Source organism: Mugil cephalus, chromosome 11 (assembly GCF_022458985.1).
Source record: "Mugil cephalus isolate CIBA_MC_2020 chromosome 11, CIBA_Mcephalus_1.1, whole genome shotgun sequence".
Taxonomy (NCBI): domain Eukaryota; kingdom Metazoa; phylum Chordata; class Actinopteri; order Mugiliformes; family Mugilidae; genus Mugil; species Mugil cephalus.
In genome coordinates, this window is record NC_061780.1 from 941,061 (window position 1) to 960,272 (window position 19,212).

General features: G+C 38.2%; 1 protein-coding gene across 1 annotated transcript in view; it reads right to left on the reverse strand.

Moving 5' to 3' along the window:
• Window positions 1–18,657, reverse strand: part of crppa (CDP-L-ribitol pyrophosphorylase A) — a 41,257-nt gene extending 22,600 nt beyond the window's left edge. The window contains exons 1-7 of the mRNA XM_047599632.1: window positions 18,307–18,657; window positions 17,052–17,331; window positions 13,650–13,799; window positions 9,268–9,372; window positions 7,455–7,500; window positions 4,191–4,288; window positions 68–145 (exon numbers count right to left, since the gene is read on the reverse strand). Of these exons, the coding sequence (XP_047455588.1) occupies window positions 68–145; window positions 4,191–4,288; window positions 7,455–7,500; window positions 9,268–9,372; window positions 13,650–13,799; window positions 17,052–17,331; window positions 18,307–18,536 (987 nt within the window). The 5' untranslated portion in view covers window positions 18,537–18,657. The remainder of the gene's footprint in view (window positions 1–67; window positions 146–4,190; window positions 4,289–7,454; window positions 7,501–9,267; window positions 9,373–13,649; window positions 13,800–17,051; window positions 17,332–18,306) is intronic.
• Between the last annotated feature and the right edge of the window lie 555 nt (window positions 18,658–19,212).

A 19,212-nucleotide genomic window follows, 5' to 3' on the forward strand; every position in this document is an offset into this window, starting at 1 on the left:
ATTTATGTAGGTAGAACCAAATGTGCCTCTTAGGCCGACATATTCATTCATTTTAAAAGGAACTTACAGAAACATGGATGAAGTTCCACTCTTTTAACAGGCAGCTGGCGTTGTCTCCTGTTAGATTTGGGATGATGTCCAGCTCCTGTAAGAGAGAGAGAGATACCTTGATGTAATGATGCAGCTGAAATATCTTCTATGAGTGAAACCATTTAAGGCAGGTGCTACAGTGCCAAAGTCTTAATGCATCTGCGGTCTAGTGAGTGATAGACTCCAGCGCTCAAAGGTCAAGAGCCTTCTGGTTTCAGCCACTTCTTCCATCATTTAGTGTGTAAGTACACCCACCTGCTTTCCTGCCACGAGTCATAGTATGATTAGAGAAAATTTTTAGCCCGTTGCTTCAAGAGCACATAACCGAATGGCTTATTTCCATCAACTGCACTCAGAAACTCATTAGAACAAATGGGAGGGAGTTTAAAAAAAAAAAAGCAATTTCTGGGCTCTTCTGAACTGGCAAGAAAATTCTGCCACATGTAAAACAGCAATCATACATGAGCCAAGTTAAATTTCATTATACTGCAAACTGAGAGGACAAAAAATACAGCCAAGAACTGTAAAAGCTATTTTGCGTTCTAATTATTTAGTTTTGGCCTTGACACACAAATGACACAGGCAACTGGATAGTACCATAGAGTCTAAATTCTTCTATATTCATCTTTTGTGTTTTCCTGTAATTACCAATAACTATAGTGTTACACATGCAGGAGTTAAACACAGACATAAGCATCCATGGTCTGCGTTTGAAACAGCAGTGCAGATTGTTCTCCCCATTAACATAAGAGAAAGTAATTGAAGAACGTGAAATGGTTATGAGAAACGTATGTCGGAGGCCTAATTGATCTTCAAAGATAACAGCCCACAGTTTTGGGTGGAAAATAATTTCAATCTACGATAAAGATTTGCAGAGTTTAAAAAAAAAAAGAAAAAAAAAAGACGTGATCTAAACCAGGTTGGCCATGAAATCCCAGAGCAGAGGTGTTTATTTAAGTTTAGGCATGGCCTCCAGAGCCAATAAGCCACACACACTCACCAAGCAAATTACTCAGGGAGAATACTGCTGTATGAATTTTAAATGTGTTATGAATACATGAATGCATTCTAGTTCAGCAGATAGCTGAAGCAGAAATAATCTTGTTTGCTGGCAGTAGATGAATCAAGCTGGTACACAAAACTGACATAAATGTATGTCATGGTTGCCTCTCGTTTTACAACTGGTTTGGTCTCCTCTAGTTTTCTGCAAAAACACTTAGTTTTAATGTATGTGTTGAAAGAAGAATACTATCTTTCAAATAATTTAATATAAAATGTATAATTTAAAGACAATAAAACTGACCCTTAGATACAGGAAATACAAAACTAATGTGATTTAGCTTCAGGTATCACTCTGTAACAAACTGATTATTGACCGATCAAAGAACGAAGTTTACTTCATAAAGCATTCGTTCTATTGTTTTAACATTTACCTTTGTTGTTTGTTGTTTGTAAGTTTCAAGGATTTAATGCCAATTTTTAGCATGTATGGAGATCATTATATGTGATGCACTAACTTCCTTTCTTATTCGAGACATCCTGATGAAATGTTTGTCAATGCTATAGATAATTCGATCTTTGAACTACATTCAAAGACCAATTATCTGCTCTGAAAAACATTTGGTTAGCAAATTTAGCAAAGCTGTAATCCGTTACTTATCACTTCAATGATCAGCCAATCAAAAGAGGAAGCTTTCTAGTGTGATGTCTGTTCAGCAACACTTCTTGCTTTCTCTCTAAATGATGAATCTTTTTAAAGGTGGACTTTAGGTATTAAAATCTCGCTGATTTATGAGTCTGAGGAGTCTGTTCGATGGCGGCTGTATGTAGGAATATATCAAGATAAAAGGATGAGTGATAAGGGAGAGTAGAGGAGGAAGAGATTTGGTTTAAAAAAAGCTTCATTTGTCTTTTCTTTTTGTTCCCAGAAAATCTATCAATCCTATTTGTTCAAATTCCCCAGCTGAATGTCCCACGTCAAAACGTTTTTTACCTATCCAGGTTTACAATATAATTGCATGAAAAAAAGTTTTATTTTGTGTTAAGCATTGAGCCCATTAACAATAAACGTATTTAAGCCAAGTAAATATCCACATCTGCTGAGGGAGTTATCATGACTGAAACATTTTTCTACAAATTTTACATCATCTTTCCCATTTTCTGTGTAAGCCTGGATTTAAACTAGGCAAAATATATTTATCAGATATCATCCTGCTGAAAGAATCCCTAATCATATTCTTACTGTGTGTCTCACAGCCTCCTGCACACACATGCTGCCAAATCCTCCACCTGCACACTGACACACACCTCACCGTTGTATTAGATTCATGCAATGGCATGGGAACAAAAGTAATTCTTCATCATCCGTTCCTTCCACTTGCCTTTCATCTCCCCTATTATTCTTCCTCCCTCACAAACTCCCTGAAAGGATGTATCTGGTTCTGAACACGTGCACCGGAAAAAGGCAGCACAGACGGCCACCTGAGCACAGATGGGAGTGGCTCCTATGAAACGATCCAAGGAGGCTGACATGGACTCAGTCCTTCTTTAGGGCTTGGTCCAGCACCAGACAGTGAGATCTGCTTCTTTTTTAAACCGGCAGATAAAAAGCCTGGAGCGAGTTTAAAGGAGGATGAACTGGTTGGATCTCTGTGGAACACAGAAACTTGAAAGGTGGTGTGCACTGCTACCGCTCTCCACCCAGAAAATATATACATAAGGGTTATCAAGGAAACATATTCCTATAGACAAAGCCATGTCCGTGTCAGTCTGGGTATCTGCTCTGGACATGAGCTATGGAAGCTATGGAGTCCCCTGTACAAAAGTAACGCCATGCTTAGTGAAACCTTGGGATCTTACTTAGAGGGCTCTTACCACCTCTAGAGTAAAACATAAAATGATTTTACAATTACATTTATTTGAAATTATTAGTGAAACTATATATACATATATGTTTTTCATAGCTCTGTTCTTATGTCACATCACTCTATTTAGTGTATAGAAAACATTAAATCCTGAGGAGAAGAGGACAAATAAACCAGGTTCTCATGTAGTGACATTACTGCTCTGCAGCATGACCTGCATCACTGGATTTTATATTTGCCAAATATATATTTTGCATCTCCAAAAGCTAAACAAACTGCTACACTAAAATAAACTTCTAGTGATACGATCATTTGTCTCTGAAGTAATTTTACAACTTCAACATTGACTGATTGAGGCCTCATAAGCAGCCTTGTAGTTTTAAAATAAGGACAGCTTAAAACAAAGTCAGCTATTGCCTTTTCAGAAACTACTCTGCTTGTTTTAAAAAAACAAAAAACAAACAAAAAAAAACATGTTTTATTTTTCACCATTCTCCTCCTTCCTTTAAAAGAAAGTGTGTTTGAGTTACAGCTTAGGTAGCTTGCTTAAGGGAAACCCGAAAGTTGTTGTGGTAAAGGATTTCACATGTGGAGCCTCTATGTGGTCTGTACAGTCAGATGTAATATCTCAGACTGTCACTCTTTTCTGTTTTGTATAAGAAGGCTGTTTTCCATTGCATATTAGGAACAATTTTGCAAATATCTGCAACGCGGACTGAAAGCAACATGGGATGGGTATGATGTGCCCAAAAAATTATTAAGAGTGAAAGGGGGGGGTATGAGCTGTAGTGGAAACTGTGAGCTTGTCAAATCTGACTGGTGGTAGGAGGAAGATGAGGAGAGGGAGGAAAGAAGTCATCACTAAATACTCAATTAATCAAGCAAACTCCACAGTGCAGAAAATTTGACTGCGATCTGCTCTCCTGTGCACATGGGGAGTGAGAGTCCATCTCTCCAGGGATGGAGAGAGAAAATGAGGAGGAGTGACGCTGAACAGCGTGGACATCCCAGACAGGCTCCATTAGAGGCCTGACCGCAGATGGCAAGTCTGGGCCTAGTCACTGGGCCACCCAAGTGGAGTGCACATTGAGTTTGCAAGCAGAATTAGAGGTACAGGATGGGAGACAGGGACGGGGGAGATAGAGGGAAATAAAATGGTAAACCGATCAGGATCTTTAGCAATGCTCTCATCAGCAAAAACAGAACTTCAATCAGCTGTTAATGTCACACACATACCATATCCCAAGATCCCACAGCCTTCCGAAGGGCATCAGCCAATGTCACAGCTTCTGCCAATCCACCTGTGAAGACGCAGGCAGATCGCGATAGGGTCTCTAAAAGAGAAGCAACTGTTAGTGTTCACAAATGCCTGTCCATAAACTGTCAAAAGTTAAAAACTGGTGATGGATTCTGTCCTAAATAGCACTCTGAAGAAGTTATTGGGTGAGTGGCAGGCATCTTCAAGGAAAGCTTTGAAGGCAATCCTTTGAAAGCAATGACTGCCTGAATTCTGGAACCCATGGACATCACCAAAACTGTGTTTCCTCCTTTGTGCTATACCAGGTCTTTACTGCAGCTGTCTTCAGTTTGTCAGTCTTTCTGCTTTTATGTTTTGTCTTAAGCAAGTCAAATGCATGTCCGATAGGTCTGGCGACTGACTCAGGCATTACAGAATTCCACTTCTTAGCTTTAAAAACTCCTGGTTGTTTTTGCAGTACGTTTTGGGTCACTGTCCATTAGTACTGAGAAGAACAGTCCAATAAACTTTGCTGCATTTGACTGAACTTGAGCAGAAAATATATCCATATACACTCCATCAGGTTGCGTCTGTCTTCTGTCACATCATCAATAAAACACTAGTGACCCAGTCACGTTGGAAGCGCTGCATGCCCATGCATCACACTGCCATGACCATGTTTTACAGTGTTCTTCACTTGGGTTAATATTGAGAAGGGGGTTTTCTTCACCATGGAAAGGATCCTGTGATCATCCACCACTGATGTCTTCTGTCGCTCTTTTTTTCTCAGAAATGTACCAAATAGTGATTTGGTACATCCTAACATTTCAGCTATCTCTCTGATGGATTTCGTCTGTTTTTCAGCCTAAGGATAGTCTGTTAAACTTTCATTGAGACCTCATGTTGATCATCTCCAGACCTTTTACCTGTTTAAGCAAAGGATTAACTGGGATTAGCCCATGCAGTCCATATAATGTAATAGTTTCTGAGTCAACTGTCCAATTACTTTTGGTCCACTGAAAAAGAGGCAGCTGCATATTAACGAGCTTTAATTCCTAATCCCTTGATCCAATTTGGATGTATACCCTGAATTTACAGCTGAGAGTTTGCACTTTTAGCCCATATTGATCATTTAACTATATCTTGAACATGTATTGGTGTACAGCTAATATAACAAAACTTGTGCCAGTGCCCAGATATATGTGGACCTAACTGTATGTCTTCAAATGGTTGAGACAAATTGCTTTGTGTTATTATTTGTCTTGTTATATAGCTCATTATATAGCTATTTGTACTGAAGTTTTATGTCTTTTAATTTATCCTGTATCTATGCTGGGTGTGAGTTGTTATGTCTTTTATTTGCTGTCTTTTATGTATTCTTTTGTACAGCACTCTGGTACCTTGTGGTTGTTTTTAAAGTGCTTTATAAATAAATTTGGATTGGACTGGAAGACACCAGCAACACTGGTAATATACACTGCCTGGCCAAAAACAAAGTCACCACCTGGATTTAACTAAGCAAGCAGTAACTGGATAATTACTGTATGGGTGATTATCTTTTAGCTGGCAACAAGATATTGAACCTCAACTGGTGCAATGAGTAGCTTTTCATTTCTTGAATTTCCCCACAGGTTTGGATTTCCCCAATGGGGATCAATAAAGTATAACCTTATCTTATTTTATCTTATCTTAAACAACCAGGTCGAAAATCACATCTCGTGGTCATGGAAAAGATATTTGAGAAGGGTCAAATCATTGGCATGCATCAAGGAGAGAAAAACAGGTTTTTCCATCAATGGATTTTTGCTTCCCTGATGGCATGGGTATATTCCAAGATGACTATGTCAGGATTCATCAGGCTCAAATTATGAAAGAGTGGTTCAGGGAGCACGAGACACATGGACTGGCCACCACAGACTCCAGACCTTAACCCCATTGAGAATCTTTTGGATGTACTGGTGAAGGCTTTGCGCAGTGGCCAGACTCACCCATCATCAATACAAGATCTAGGTGAAATATGAATGAATACTGGATGGAAAGATATCTTGCATCACTACAGAAGCTTATTGAAACAATGCCACAGTGAATGCTGCTGTAGTCAAACCTAAAGGTGATTTTTTTGGCCAGGCAGTGTATTACACAGCTTTATCAGACAAATGTGTTTCAGGGTCATCATAAAACTAATTAATGGCCATTTCTACATGTTTTCCCTCTAGTTTCACATCTTTCATTTGTTCTTTGCTTTTGTCCAGCTCTTCTCTGTTGTCATACTTTTTTCATACTTTTCCAACCATCTTTCAGGCTGCTCTTTGAGTTGGATGGTGCTCTCAGAGATGGGACTTCTGTCATGCTTTGAATCTTGCTCAAATGTTGACTAATCTTGTTGCACGGTGTCACAAGATAAGGAATGCAAAACCTTGTGAATTTTTTTTTTTTTTAAAATTCAGACAAATTACTCTATTGCATTGATGCAAATGGCTGATGCAACACTGTAATTAAACTGGCTGACACACACTGAAATAAAAAAAAGAAAATGATTACACACACATTACACTCTGTTTTAAAAAACTTTCCATGTACAGTAAGTCTGCCTCACATAGGAACCAGCTATTGAGAAATCAACCTTGTAACTCTAACACAAGCACGTACATCTAGGTAGGATACTCACAAACTACACACAGTGGTGTCTTTACATGTGAGCACACATTAACTGAAACACTTGTCAGTTTCTCAAACTGACAGATGTGAGAACTTTCTTGCAGGTCTTTTCTACAAAAAAAAAAAAAAAAAAAATGGAAAAGATCACACAATGAATTCATTCACTTGAGAGGCTCTGGGGATAATCACTGCACACCTTATGTCATCATCAAACAGGTACTTGTTGGTCCAGGTGCTGGCGGGGTGGAATATAGGGCTGTGTTTATTTACATTTCTCTGATTGTGATAGTCACCCTTGTCATGACTTGCTCTCTATAGTATTCATTGCTTACACCTTCTGTGCTCATCCTGCTAAACAATGCCACAAAGAATTTCTCTCTCTGAGCACAGTGACAGGCCATTTTAGTTCAAGGTCACCTATTCATTTCTAACTCTAGACTACACAAAATGAGACAAAACACTCCAACACTGCTTATTTTTGCCCATTTATTGTGACTGAGGGGGCCTTTAGTCCTTCATGTATACATGTCTACTTACTTCACAGTGTAAAAAAAAAAATGCATACAGGAAACTGTGTGATGGCAATCTTACAGAGAAGAACTCACCTTTGATAATGGACTCTGCAGCAGCCAAATCCCGTTTGTAGGTCACCTGGAGGACAAAATAACTTGCACTCAACAACATTTTATTTATGCACATCCATGTACCAGTGAAGGCATCATGCAGATTGCTAGAATTAATGATTCTAGCAACTGATTGATTCACCATTAGATTAATTGATTCACCGTTTACATGGGCCTGTCTATTGAGGTGTTTAGATGGAGCATTTTCATTTGGTTTAGGCTTCTAAACAGATTTTAATCAGAATATATGGCTCCATGTAAACTCAGCTGATGTGACATTGATGTACTTGTTTATTCGAGAAAGTTAGCAAATACTACATATCTGTGAGTTGTGAATTTAAGTGCATCTCTTGGACCACTAGAGTTCATCTATACAGAAGTGTTTTTAGTCAATATAATGAGACTAAGGCTGGGTGGTATACTGGTTTAATATACCAGCATACCACTGAATTTGATTACACTGTATTCGGACAATGTTTCCGACCGGACCATTTTCAATATAGCTCTTCTAAAAACACTATGACTGTCTCACTGCAGGTGTGGTGAAGATGGAAAGTTTTTTTTTTTTTTTAGGGTGACCAGACAAGAAAAAATTGTTGCACACAGACTGTAATTATTACGGTTGCCGGTCACAGTGCTATTGACATTACAGACACAGCAGTCTAAATAAGCTTAAATGTGAATAAAATGTCAAAATAAATTAAAAATAAAACCGTAATTGTCCCTGTTTCTTCATTTCTTCCTGACAACATTTTCTTCTTTTTTTTTTTTTATCTTTGAGAAACCTGTTTTACTATAGTGCGGGATTATTCTACTATATTTATTCATCATCACAGTAAAATAGTCCATCCTTAGTCAATCTACTGCATCAATTCCTCTCCCGACCAATAGAAAATGATGTAAACACATGATTATGGATGAAAAATACTGATAAACATTTTTGGTTATATCACGCAGCCCTAGATGACACTCAGGTGTCGTTGTTTGTTTAACAAATATCAGTGATTTATCACAGTGTAACATTCTCAACACATAATTTTCAGAAGTGTATAATGGCATGGAAAAGGAGATTGGAATTCACAAATCCACAAGAAGGATGATTGACCACCTGCCTAATGCTAGTTCAGCGATTGCAATGCAGTCTGGGATTTGTAGTTTCAATGGTGCGCATGCAAAACATGTGGTATTCTGATAGATAGCAACATACAGTTGCACCATGGGCCTAGAGTTTGACGTGTGTGATAATGAGTGTGTAGAAAAGCTAATTTTATATTCTTGAATCCTTTTGAATTGCAGTTTTTGTTTAATTTATTTTGTGTTTGTGGATATATATATATATTTCTCAGTAGTTGCACTTTTTTATTTCATGTATTTTGCCTGTTAAAAAAGGTTGATGCAGCTAATTGAGAGTGAAAGGGAATAGTTCCCTCTCTAGCATCCCGATTTGCTGGCTGTTTTGCTTTATTGTTACATTTGTTGTTTTTGTGTTTTCATACTGTACTATCCATACTGTACTATTGTACCATCCCAGGTTCAAACTTCACAATCTTTTCATTCAATAAATTTGAGAAGATCTTTGATTTGGGTCACAGCTTGTCATTAAAGGGTCATGGTGAGTCCCGAAGACAGACCAGTTGAGAACCACTGCTCTAAACTACAGCAAATCAAAGTTTTCAAACACAACAATCATATTTAAACTAACCTGGATAAACAGATGACCAGCTTACACTGGTGTTAACAAAAATGTAACCAAGTCCACAATCCCCAACCCAAACCAGGCGCCTGATGATCTCACCTTCCATAGCGTTGGCGGGCCCTCAATGAGCTTGGCATTGGTGCCACAGTACTGCAGAGCCAGATGGAGACATTCTGTGCCAAACTCAAAGTCTGAATCACTGCACTGCAGAGGGGACACAACAGACAGGAGTGGCTATGAACAACTGCCTGCAACAATGTCACACTCAGTGGAATTATTGATGACTGTTGTTCCTCTGCAACGCTGCAACAGCAACTCAGACTGAAACAGTCAATGCTCTGTTACAGATAATAATACAGATAATACTTTTAAAATATTCTGTTAACTAACCAAATAATAAACAAATCTCAACAAGAAATAACAAAGTAAATTAAATTATTTAGTAAGAGTACACTGTGTGTGACTCTGTCATTAAATAATTAATCACCATGTGGTTAATTACGACCATCCTGCTGTTTAAGGAGCCTTGTCTAGTTAACGTTTTTTCCTCATTCAGCAGTATCTGATTTATGTATATATATATTTCCCTTTTTTTTTCTTTAACCAAAGATCATATTTCGTATGTATTCCATAGTCAGGTATAGTGGGTTGTCCATGAACCGAAGGGTTAGCAGTTCGATCCCCCGACTGTCCCATATGCCGAAGTGTCCTTGAGCAAGACACTGAACCCCCAGTTGCTCCCAGTGCAACTGGCACTGGTGTGTGAATGTGTATGCTTGTGTGAGTGAATGGGTGGATGTGTCTCTGACTGTAAAAGCGCTTTGAGTACCTTTGAGTAGGTAGAAAAGCTCTATATAAGAGCAAGACCATAGGGTGGCTGTAGAGCTCCTGCCAATTCAAATCCTGTGAGGTGAAGACCATTTGAACACAGTGTGTGTTTTACATCTGCCACTGTTTTCTTCTGTTCTACCATTATTTTGAGTGTAATTCATCTCCTAAGAGAGAAAATAACAAAAATAAAGTTAAAGATGCATTTTCTGGCTTTTGAAATTATTATTTACATTTTTGCTGATATCGTAATAATATCGTTATCATTGGCATGGCATTTTTTGTCCAAGATAATTGTCAAGTGAAAATCTGATATTGTGACAGCCCTGCTTCAGAGGTCCATCACCACATTTTTCCGCAGAAGCTCCAGAGGAGGCTGTTTTCTTTGGCCGATGGACCGTTGGCCTTGTAGCACTCTTATCTCTTTGAATTAAAATTTAAAATGTGCAAGATCAGTTTTATCAGGTTCAGCAGACTAGTCCCACATTCTTCTGCAACGAACTTGGTATGTTATATTGTTTAACTGATTTGGAACAGGACAGACACAGGTAGTATTTGCTGAAAACATTAGCCTCAGGTAGGTCAGGTGATAATTATCTGGGTCGCTTTTAGATGACACTCAGAATAGTGTGCCATATGTCAACACATCTTAATTAGGATTATTTTATTGTATAGATTATTGAATTAACATTTTTTCTGTGAGTTAAAATATTGATGGGAAAAACGGTTGGTCTGAGGTAATAAACTCTTGTTCGGACTACAAAGATGAATTCAGGCTAACTGAGGTTACCTAGTACTTTATCAAGCTATAGAAGAGAATGGTCTTTTATTTCAGGGATAGTGGAACTGAAGGGAAAAATTATAGCAGAAATATGCGCTTGGCTGTGAGGTAACTTAACCTTTAGCATTTTCTCCAGGTACAAAAGCCTTGAATGGGACTAGATCAAGTGTCTCCTCTTTTGTCTTTTCAGGCCTAAGTTCTTCTACTCTCAATGGATGTCAAGCTACAAATGAGCAGCTCTCAAAGAGTTTTCATGAGGATGTCCTACAGTCCTAACGTGACAGACACCTTACACTTTCCCTTTTTTCGAAAAGTTGAAAAGGAAGACAGGGGGGACTCTCAATCAACGTCCTCCTTCTCTAGTGACCTTCAAGGTTTGTCTTAGACTAGACTAGGATTGACACCACGGCACAAAATGAGCTAATTTTCTGAAAAGGCCAATGTCAATAGGGCTCTCAAAGCAATCTGAACACCTGTATGTGCCAGGAATAGAAATAACTGCACACAAATGGCGTTCCAGTTGAAGGGATACTACAGCTCTTAGCTCAAACCACGACCCGTTTAACATAAAATCCATAACGATTTAAATATATTTAACTGAATTTGAAAATGGCTAGAACATTGTGGAGCTCAAATGTGATGGTGGTCTTGGTATTCCAGCTGTATGCAGTCGTCTCATCAAACTCTTCGCCCGAATTGAACTTCTGAACTTCTGAACCTCTGTGGTCTTCAAAGTACTCTCAGACTTCATTAAAATGACACCACCATCTTTTATCCTTCAACAACATCAAATGAAGTTGGAAATAAACCTCAAAGTGTCTGAAAAATGAATAAGGTCAACTTCTATTTTCAGCTATAGGCCCCTGCTCACAGAAAAATCAGCACATGTACGCCAGTGGATAAATTCTTTCCATTTTTCAGGTACACATATTAAAACATACTCAGCTGCTGAGACCATTAATCTAAGCCCACCTAAATGTGCCATGCAATTCAATTTTTCCAACTGAGACTTTGTTCACTTTTGTTCCACAGACTAATCTGCAACAGTGTGGCAGACTATATTAACATGTGATTTCTTTCCCAGACACACCACAGGCCAAGGAAAAATGATAGCATTTACACCACAGGCACTTCAGAAGGAAACCCTGCAGGTTTTGGCACATCAGTCGAACATTAAAGGACTGTAAAGGCCTGTTGAGATGTATGACAAATATATAGCCCTTGTCATCTAAATTGTGTAATTATTAGAGCATGAATCACAAACTGTCATTTCATAAGATTTAAAAGACGTTTCTGGTAATTATCTGACACCGGGAGAGAGCAGAAAATGCCAGTAGGGCTTGGTTTGTCCATCCTGTGAAATTATGTGTGATGTCTTCTGTCCAAAAGTGTGTTGTCTTGTGTCCATTCGTAAAGACACAAGACATCACACTTTAGGTAACTCGTGCTCCAGATGAATTGGTCTTAACTAGTGACAAAATGGTTGTACAACACTCTTGATGATTAGATTAGAAGGAATTGAGGGATTTTTTTTTTTGCACTGTGAATTGTTTCTGGATGTGAGAATACAATTATGATAGTGATAATGGAAACATTTTAAACACAATTTAACCATGATTTAACCCTCACATTCTGTTCGCACTTAAGTACAGTGTATTTTCTAAGTTTTACTTTAATCTGTGTTTTCTACTACATTTGTTATTCTGCTCTGACATCCTCTGCCAAACAGTTGTACGTTGAATCTTGCTTGTCTGTCACCATCATTCCAATCCAAATGGATTCAAATGTGTTACTTGTAGATTATTTTATGACATTTCAGGTGCTTGCATGTGCAGATCTTGTGTCTGTGACAAGGCACCCTCTGATCCCTGTATGACTTCTGTTCCATTGTGCACCATATATGATCACTCTATGCGGTTTTACTGTTTTTTTCCCTCATGCCCCCAGACCAGCAACTGTTTGTATCTGTGGGAACCTGGGGAAATTTCATGGACAGATAAATTTCTAGTGACCGTGTTGAGGTCCCCCTTGAATGTTGGATTAAAAAAATAAATAAATAAAAAAATAAAAAGCTCTGTACGGTTTCACAGCTTCTTCAATATTCCCTAAAACCACCATCTTGCTTGATTTGACCCACACTGCTAGATCTCAAAATCCATCTTAATAGATCTGAGTCAAATCTAACCAGAAACTGAATTGAAATTTTTAGCACCTGTCCAAAAGTCTAACATTTTAAAATATTTTCATTTTTGTATATTTCAGGTAACTTTAGGAAAAGTCATCAAATCCCAGACTGAAAGAATGACATTTGGGCTAGTTTTACTGCTGTCTAAGCAGGTCAAATTTGTCCAGAACAGCATGTAAGGGTTTAACTCAGATAGCAACTACAGTGAAACAAGTACAAAATAAAGTTATTCAGCTTGCCTACCTTGTTAATTTTTCTTTTTCAGCAGTACTTTAACATGTCCAAAGATTTGGAAACAAGAAGGCAAATGCATATTTGTGTGTTGAATTGGAGGAATAAACAATAAAAAGAGAGAGAGTTTGTGGTTAAACATCTGAACCAGCATACGTACATACAACCAGACACAACTGTGTTATTATTCAAATTTATGGAAACAGGACAAGGACATAGTGATGTGCTAGCCTCAGAATGTGCTTTTCTTTCTAATATAATGGATGGTAAAGAACTAGCTGAAAGGGGTTACTGTTCTGTATAGCCTAGCAGGGCTGGGTGAGCAGCTGATCGTTATAGTGGAAAAGAAAAAAAAAATGGGAGCGTCTACAGGAGATTCATTTTTCACCTTGGCACCCACCTCACAACTTAATAATGTCCTCTTGTGTGCTAAAGGTAGTAAAGTGCAGGGCCTACCCTCTGATAGGCCTGATAGATGACATCATATGAGAACCCCTGAGGCATCTCGCTGGCTCTGTACTTGGTTCGCTCCAGAGAATGATCCAGGTAGCCCTCTGATGTGGTGGCTATCACTGTGGAAACAAGAGGTCGGATGGCGCCAGATGCCTTTGTGACAAAAAGAAAAGAATTGATTTGACATGGATACACAAATGCAGTTTAAAAGGAATTCATGAGACCAAGGATACTATTAAACAAGCTCTGTAAAAGGTGATATTTGTCTTGAAAGGAGTCAAAATTGAGCTAATTATTCAAAATTAACCACAATCCCTTAGCTATTGCAAGTATATCACAGTGTCATTACACTAGATGGGATACGGTTCTGTATTAGAGCTGAATCTACTGACCGGCTTTATAAAATGAACGTCAGGAACCTCATCATTTTCGTTTCGTTTGTCCACAACATAGAACTCGGAATTCCCTAATAGTAATTTGTGCATTTCTTTGTTCTGATTGGTCTATAGGTAGGTTTCACAGTTTGAGACAGCAAGCATGCCAGAATAGTGAAGTGGCTGCTCGTTTAGTGGACTTTGTGTATATCATGTTGTATTATTATTCATGTGAAGGGGTTTCACACAGTATTTTTAGTTTGGCATATGTTATGTTTCTTGGCTAAATATATTAAAAACAAAGAAGCTCTTCTTCTTGATGTTAAAAGGTTGCCATCACTGGTTGAGAATGCCGCTGAAGGAGGAGCAGTTGATAGTGCAGTACAGGGGGCATTGGACCCCTAATACAACCAGTTTGTATCAATAAAGTTTCCATAGTCAGTCCGCCGCAATTTATTCATATTGAAACACAGAGCGGAGTCAGAAAAAGGAGTTAAATTAACTTGTTTTGAATCAAGTTAATACACATCTATGTAAATAAAAATAAAACTGTCTAAACAGAAATAAACAAGGATCACTTATCTAGAAAAAGAAATTCCAAAGTTCTTACTTTGGATAAAACAAAAATTAACAACAAAGACAAATCAACTATATTTTATATTTTTCTGAAGAGATATTTCAAGGTTACAGTTACTAATGGTAGATGGTTACTGGATACCTTCAAATAAAGTTGAAACCACAGAGAGGGATGAAAGGCAGAGTGGAAGGAAATGAGGGTGGATGAAAACGATTTAAACATAAATCAAGTATTTGTAAAAAATTTGGAAGTATTTGTAAAATCTGAGAAACTGTTTGTCGTCCCTGCAGAGGTCTGGACAGTCATCTGGGAACCTGAGCGCTGGCTGACAACGATATCAATACACTTACACCATTAATTTGTTTCCACTTTATACACATACACAGACAATTCAAAATGATTAAAGTGTTGTTTTTGGGCTCAACACAGCATTTACTTATTATGCATCATGAATTAGGACTATATGACTAGGGAGTTTCCTTCTATCAGTAATTCTGATGATTGTTGAGTGAAAACTGAAAATGTCGAAGTGAGAGCATTTCTTTGATTGTGCGCAGACATGATTACACAATAACAATAACTTCATCTTAACTGGCAAAGCTGGAGCTTTTTCTGCTTATAATGCGTCCCTTAGAAGTTAAAAATATTATTTTTTTCTCACAAATTACTCTCATCTCAACTGCGTCATGCCTGAATACAGCTTCCCGGATCAGGCACTCGGCAAGTGTGTGTGGGGGAAATGCAAACATGTGTTTGGTGTGTTACACATGTTGTTAAAATCAAAATGAATCTGCTGCTCTTCAGTTGGAGACAGGGTCTCTGCCATGAACGTGGATACAAATAAGGTAAAGAAGACCAGACCACATGCTGTGGAAGTTCATCCCGAAGCACGCACAAAGTAAGAAACACACCATAAATGTTGACCATGGCAGTGGACTCGTGCATTTTTCACAACATGTGTGACCTGAAATCAACAATGTCTTTTCTGGACTTGTGAACCTTGACCATTAATCATCATGTTTTCTGTCAGTCACTGCTGACATAAACAGCACCACCAGGAGCGATGGAGCCGTCAGTCTTATAAACACTTTATGAATATATGGATTCATGTTGTTACAAGTGGGCAAGTTCAAGGTCCTGTTCAAACTGTTAGTTTTCTTTGGTAAGATCTTGACTGGAAAACTTGACCTTGATGTTTTAAAAAAAAAATAAATAAATAAATAAAATAATAATAGGTTCACACTGCTTGGTGGAAACAAAGCAGAAGCTGCAGAAAAATCTCTAAACTTTAGTCTACCTGTCTTCAACTTCACTCCAGCTCCGTGCTTAAACTGCTGGATTTTTTTTAATGTCTGCTGCAATTGATCTTCTCTGGTTTTCAATAAAAAACACAAGAATAAATTAGGTAGGACTAATAAATTAGGTACTAGCTGCAGTTGAGATAGTTGAGATTTAATATAGAAATACTTCGCATGAATGAGGACACAGTGGCTTTTGGAGTTGCCTCATCTATTCATAAAGGGTATTGTGATCATTCCCTGCTTGTTTGCTGGAAAAAGTATTTCTTGCCATCAAAAGCGACCTAGTCTTTCCACGCTGTGACATTTACAGAGCTTTGAACACAGAACAATCATACAAATAAAATGAATGATTAATTTCAACAGTTTGCTTGGCCTAGATTCAGATGCCACCCATGTGTTAAGGCTGATGAGATTCACTATCAATTAGTCTGACAATTGTCTTCCTTGTTTTGGTCTTAAAACTGTCTAAAAACAACGGCAACGAATGCTGACTGTGATGTCGCCCGTGTCTGGACCAAAAAAATGCACTTGAACACAACTGACTACAGTCAATGGCCAGCTGCTACATTCAGCACCTGAAAGGAAATAACTCTTCATACCTGCAGTAGTCTGTATTCATCATTCAAAAAAAAAAAACAAAAAAAAAAACAGGAAGAGCCATGATTAGCTAGGAGGTTAGGAAGCTAAGAAGAGCTTCAAACCGTTGTTCACAAATCGCTCCTCCTGAATCGTGTTGGTCACTTGGTCTACAGTTTATTCATTCTACATAATCATGCCTTTGTGAAAATATGTGAAGCCTCAGATAAAAAAATACAGAATTAGAACCCGCCAAATAAAAGACTTCTCCAGTACAGGATTCAAATTTGTGATCATATCCCTAATCCAGAGGGAGGTTGTGGGCTGAGAAGCCACAAGAGTAGTTGAGTAATAATCTCATTGATATATTTTTCAGATTCACTAATGACAGTAATCATTGGGTTCAGCTTTGTAAAACCCCAGATTTGAAATGCAAAAGGAATGGTTTGCTTACAAAAACAAGATATAAAAAATCGAAATTTAACAATTTTGATTAAGTTAAGTTCTCACTTGGAAACAGCAGACGTGACAGGACAGTTTTAACCCTTTTGGTTAACTTAACTTTAATCGTACTGACCCCTTGTTCCTTGGCAGCCAGTGCTATTTTACGCAGAAAGTCCTCCTCCACAAAAGGACGCACAGCATCATGTATGATGACGACCTTCGGCCTGTCTGGTGCTGTTCTCTCCTTCTCCTCCTTGCCCACAGCCAGGACTCCATTGCATATCGACCTGTGACGAGTTGAGCCACCTGGCACCACGCGAACCTTCCTGTGCTGGAAGCGCTGGATGATGTCCATCATCATGTCCATCTTTTCTTTGGCAACAACAACCACAATGCTTTGGATCCATGGCACCCTGCAAGAACACATCATCCACTCAGAGATTTGGGGCTGCAAATTTGTTTGTAGTTTTTTTTGTTTTGTTTTTTTTCCCCACATCACGCTTGCAAGCATATAAAATAAAAAACTATCTGATTATCATCATATAAACTCACAAAAACTGAAAGGATAAAGGTGGATAGAGATGTGTTATATATGAATTTTATTAATCTTCTCATTTCTCAGCAAGACACCAAGTGAAGAAATGTTAATATTACATTTTTTTTAACAAATAGTTGATAAATTGTGAAAAAAAAATTGTGAAAAAAAAAAGTGTTGATCATCAATACAGCACAGTGTATACTGAGCAACCATGTTGGGATTTTTGGGGGCAACTCAGTTCCTTTTCACCAAGACACCAATGACCTCTGACCTCCTTGGCCACACACACAGCATCTCATAGCACTTTAGTGCTGAACACATATCCTGACACATATAAACACTGACAGCAAGCTAACAGGATATGCATCTAATTAGAAACACTGGTTGTTGTTGTTGTTGTTGTGTTGTTTAAATGTAGGTCAGGCATTGAGCATAGCTCAAAGCCTTTTCATCCACCTTTTCGTCCTTAATAGATTACTATCAGAAAATGGTTAAATGTGAATGTCATCATTCCCTGAATAATCAATAAGATTACATTAACAGATACTATTCTGTCCAGTAAACAAAAAGCAAACAAAAGCTTGAGTTTAAGATCACAGAAAAACAGAAAACATACACCTCTGTTTATAATATTATTATTTTCCTATGTTAGCTCTGGCTAATTTATAGGGTGATTTAAACTAATTAGCGAAGGGGCCCAATTGCAGTTTTGTGCCCAGGGCCCTTTTAAGAAGTTAATCCGGCCATGGAGGGAGGTATTGGGGTACGTTTCTATTTTATCTCCTGTTGTACCTCTACCTACAACTGTAAACTGTGACACCACAGTTATTCTGTTTTAATCTCTTCCTACCTCTCGAAGGCCTGGATAGTGTAGCTTATAAGCGGTCTACCCAGAAACGAGAAGAACTGTTTGGGTGCCTGTAGTCCTGTTCTCTCTCCGGTGCCGCCAGCAGGAAGAACCACCGACACCGGGAAGTCTACGCAGCGTTCAGCCGGGTGATGGTCACTCTTCCCGTCTTCGAAGGCTGGGAAAATCCCTGGATGAGCGGCCTTTTCCGATTCACAGTTATCACCCTGCATGTTGATTCGGCTATTGTCGGTCGATTCATGGGTGGAGGTGTGTGGTGGTGTCCATTCCCGGTTTGTGTGCGGGAGAAGGTAACGGAAACGTGGTTGGAGATTAGGAAATACCGATGTGGCGCTAACAGAGTCAATGCTGCACTTCCGGCGAATTTCTTCACAATAAAACACCACCGACCTCATTTTAACTAAGTCAGCATACAGTCAGTGGTAAAAAGTCAACTGTAACCTCAAATAAACATTTTTTTCTTCTAAATCATTCTTGCACTTTACTTAAAACAACAGTTATTAATAATAGATTTTAGACGACTATATCTTGAACTATACTCAAGCTTTTGATTACAAAAACAGAAAATAGAAAAACCTGCAAAAAAGCAGACAGTATTTAGACACGATTTTATACCTCTCTTTTGTGAGATGAGACACTTTTTGGAGTTGACCACATTTAGCATCTTCATTAATCTAAAATTATCTGGGCTGACGTCGAACAAAAAAACAAAAACAACTTTATGACATCGAATGATTAAGTAGAAACATTAACAATGCAGAAAATAATGGAAACAAGTTCGTTATCACTCGGTAGTATTTTGAAAACATCTTTTATGTTTACTTTTACAACTAGAAATTGTTTCATTTCCTGTCGCTCGCAAGTAAAACACGAAGTTTGATGCATTTT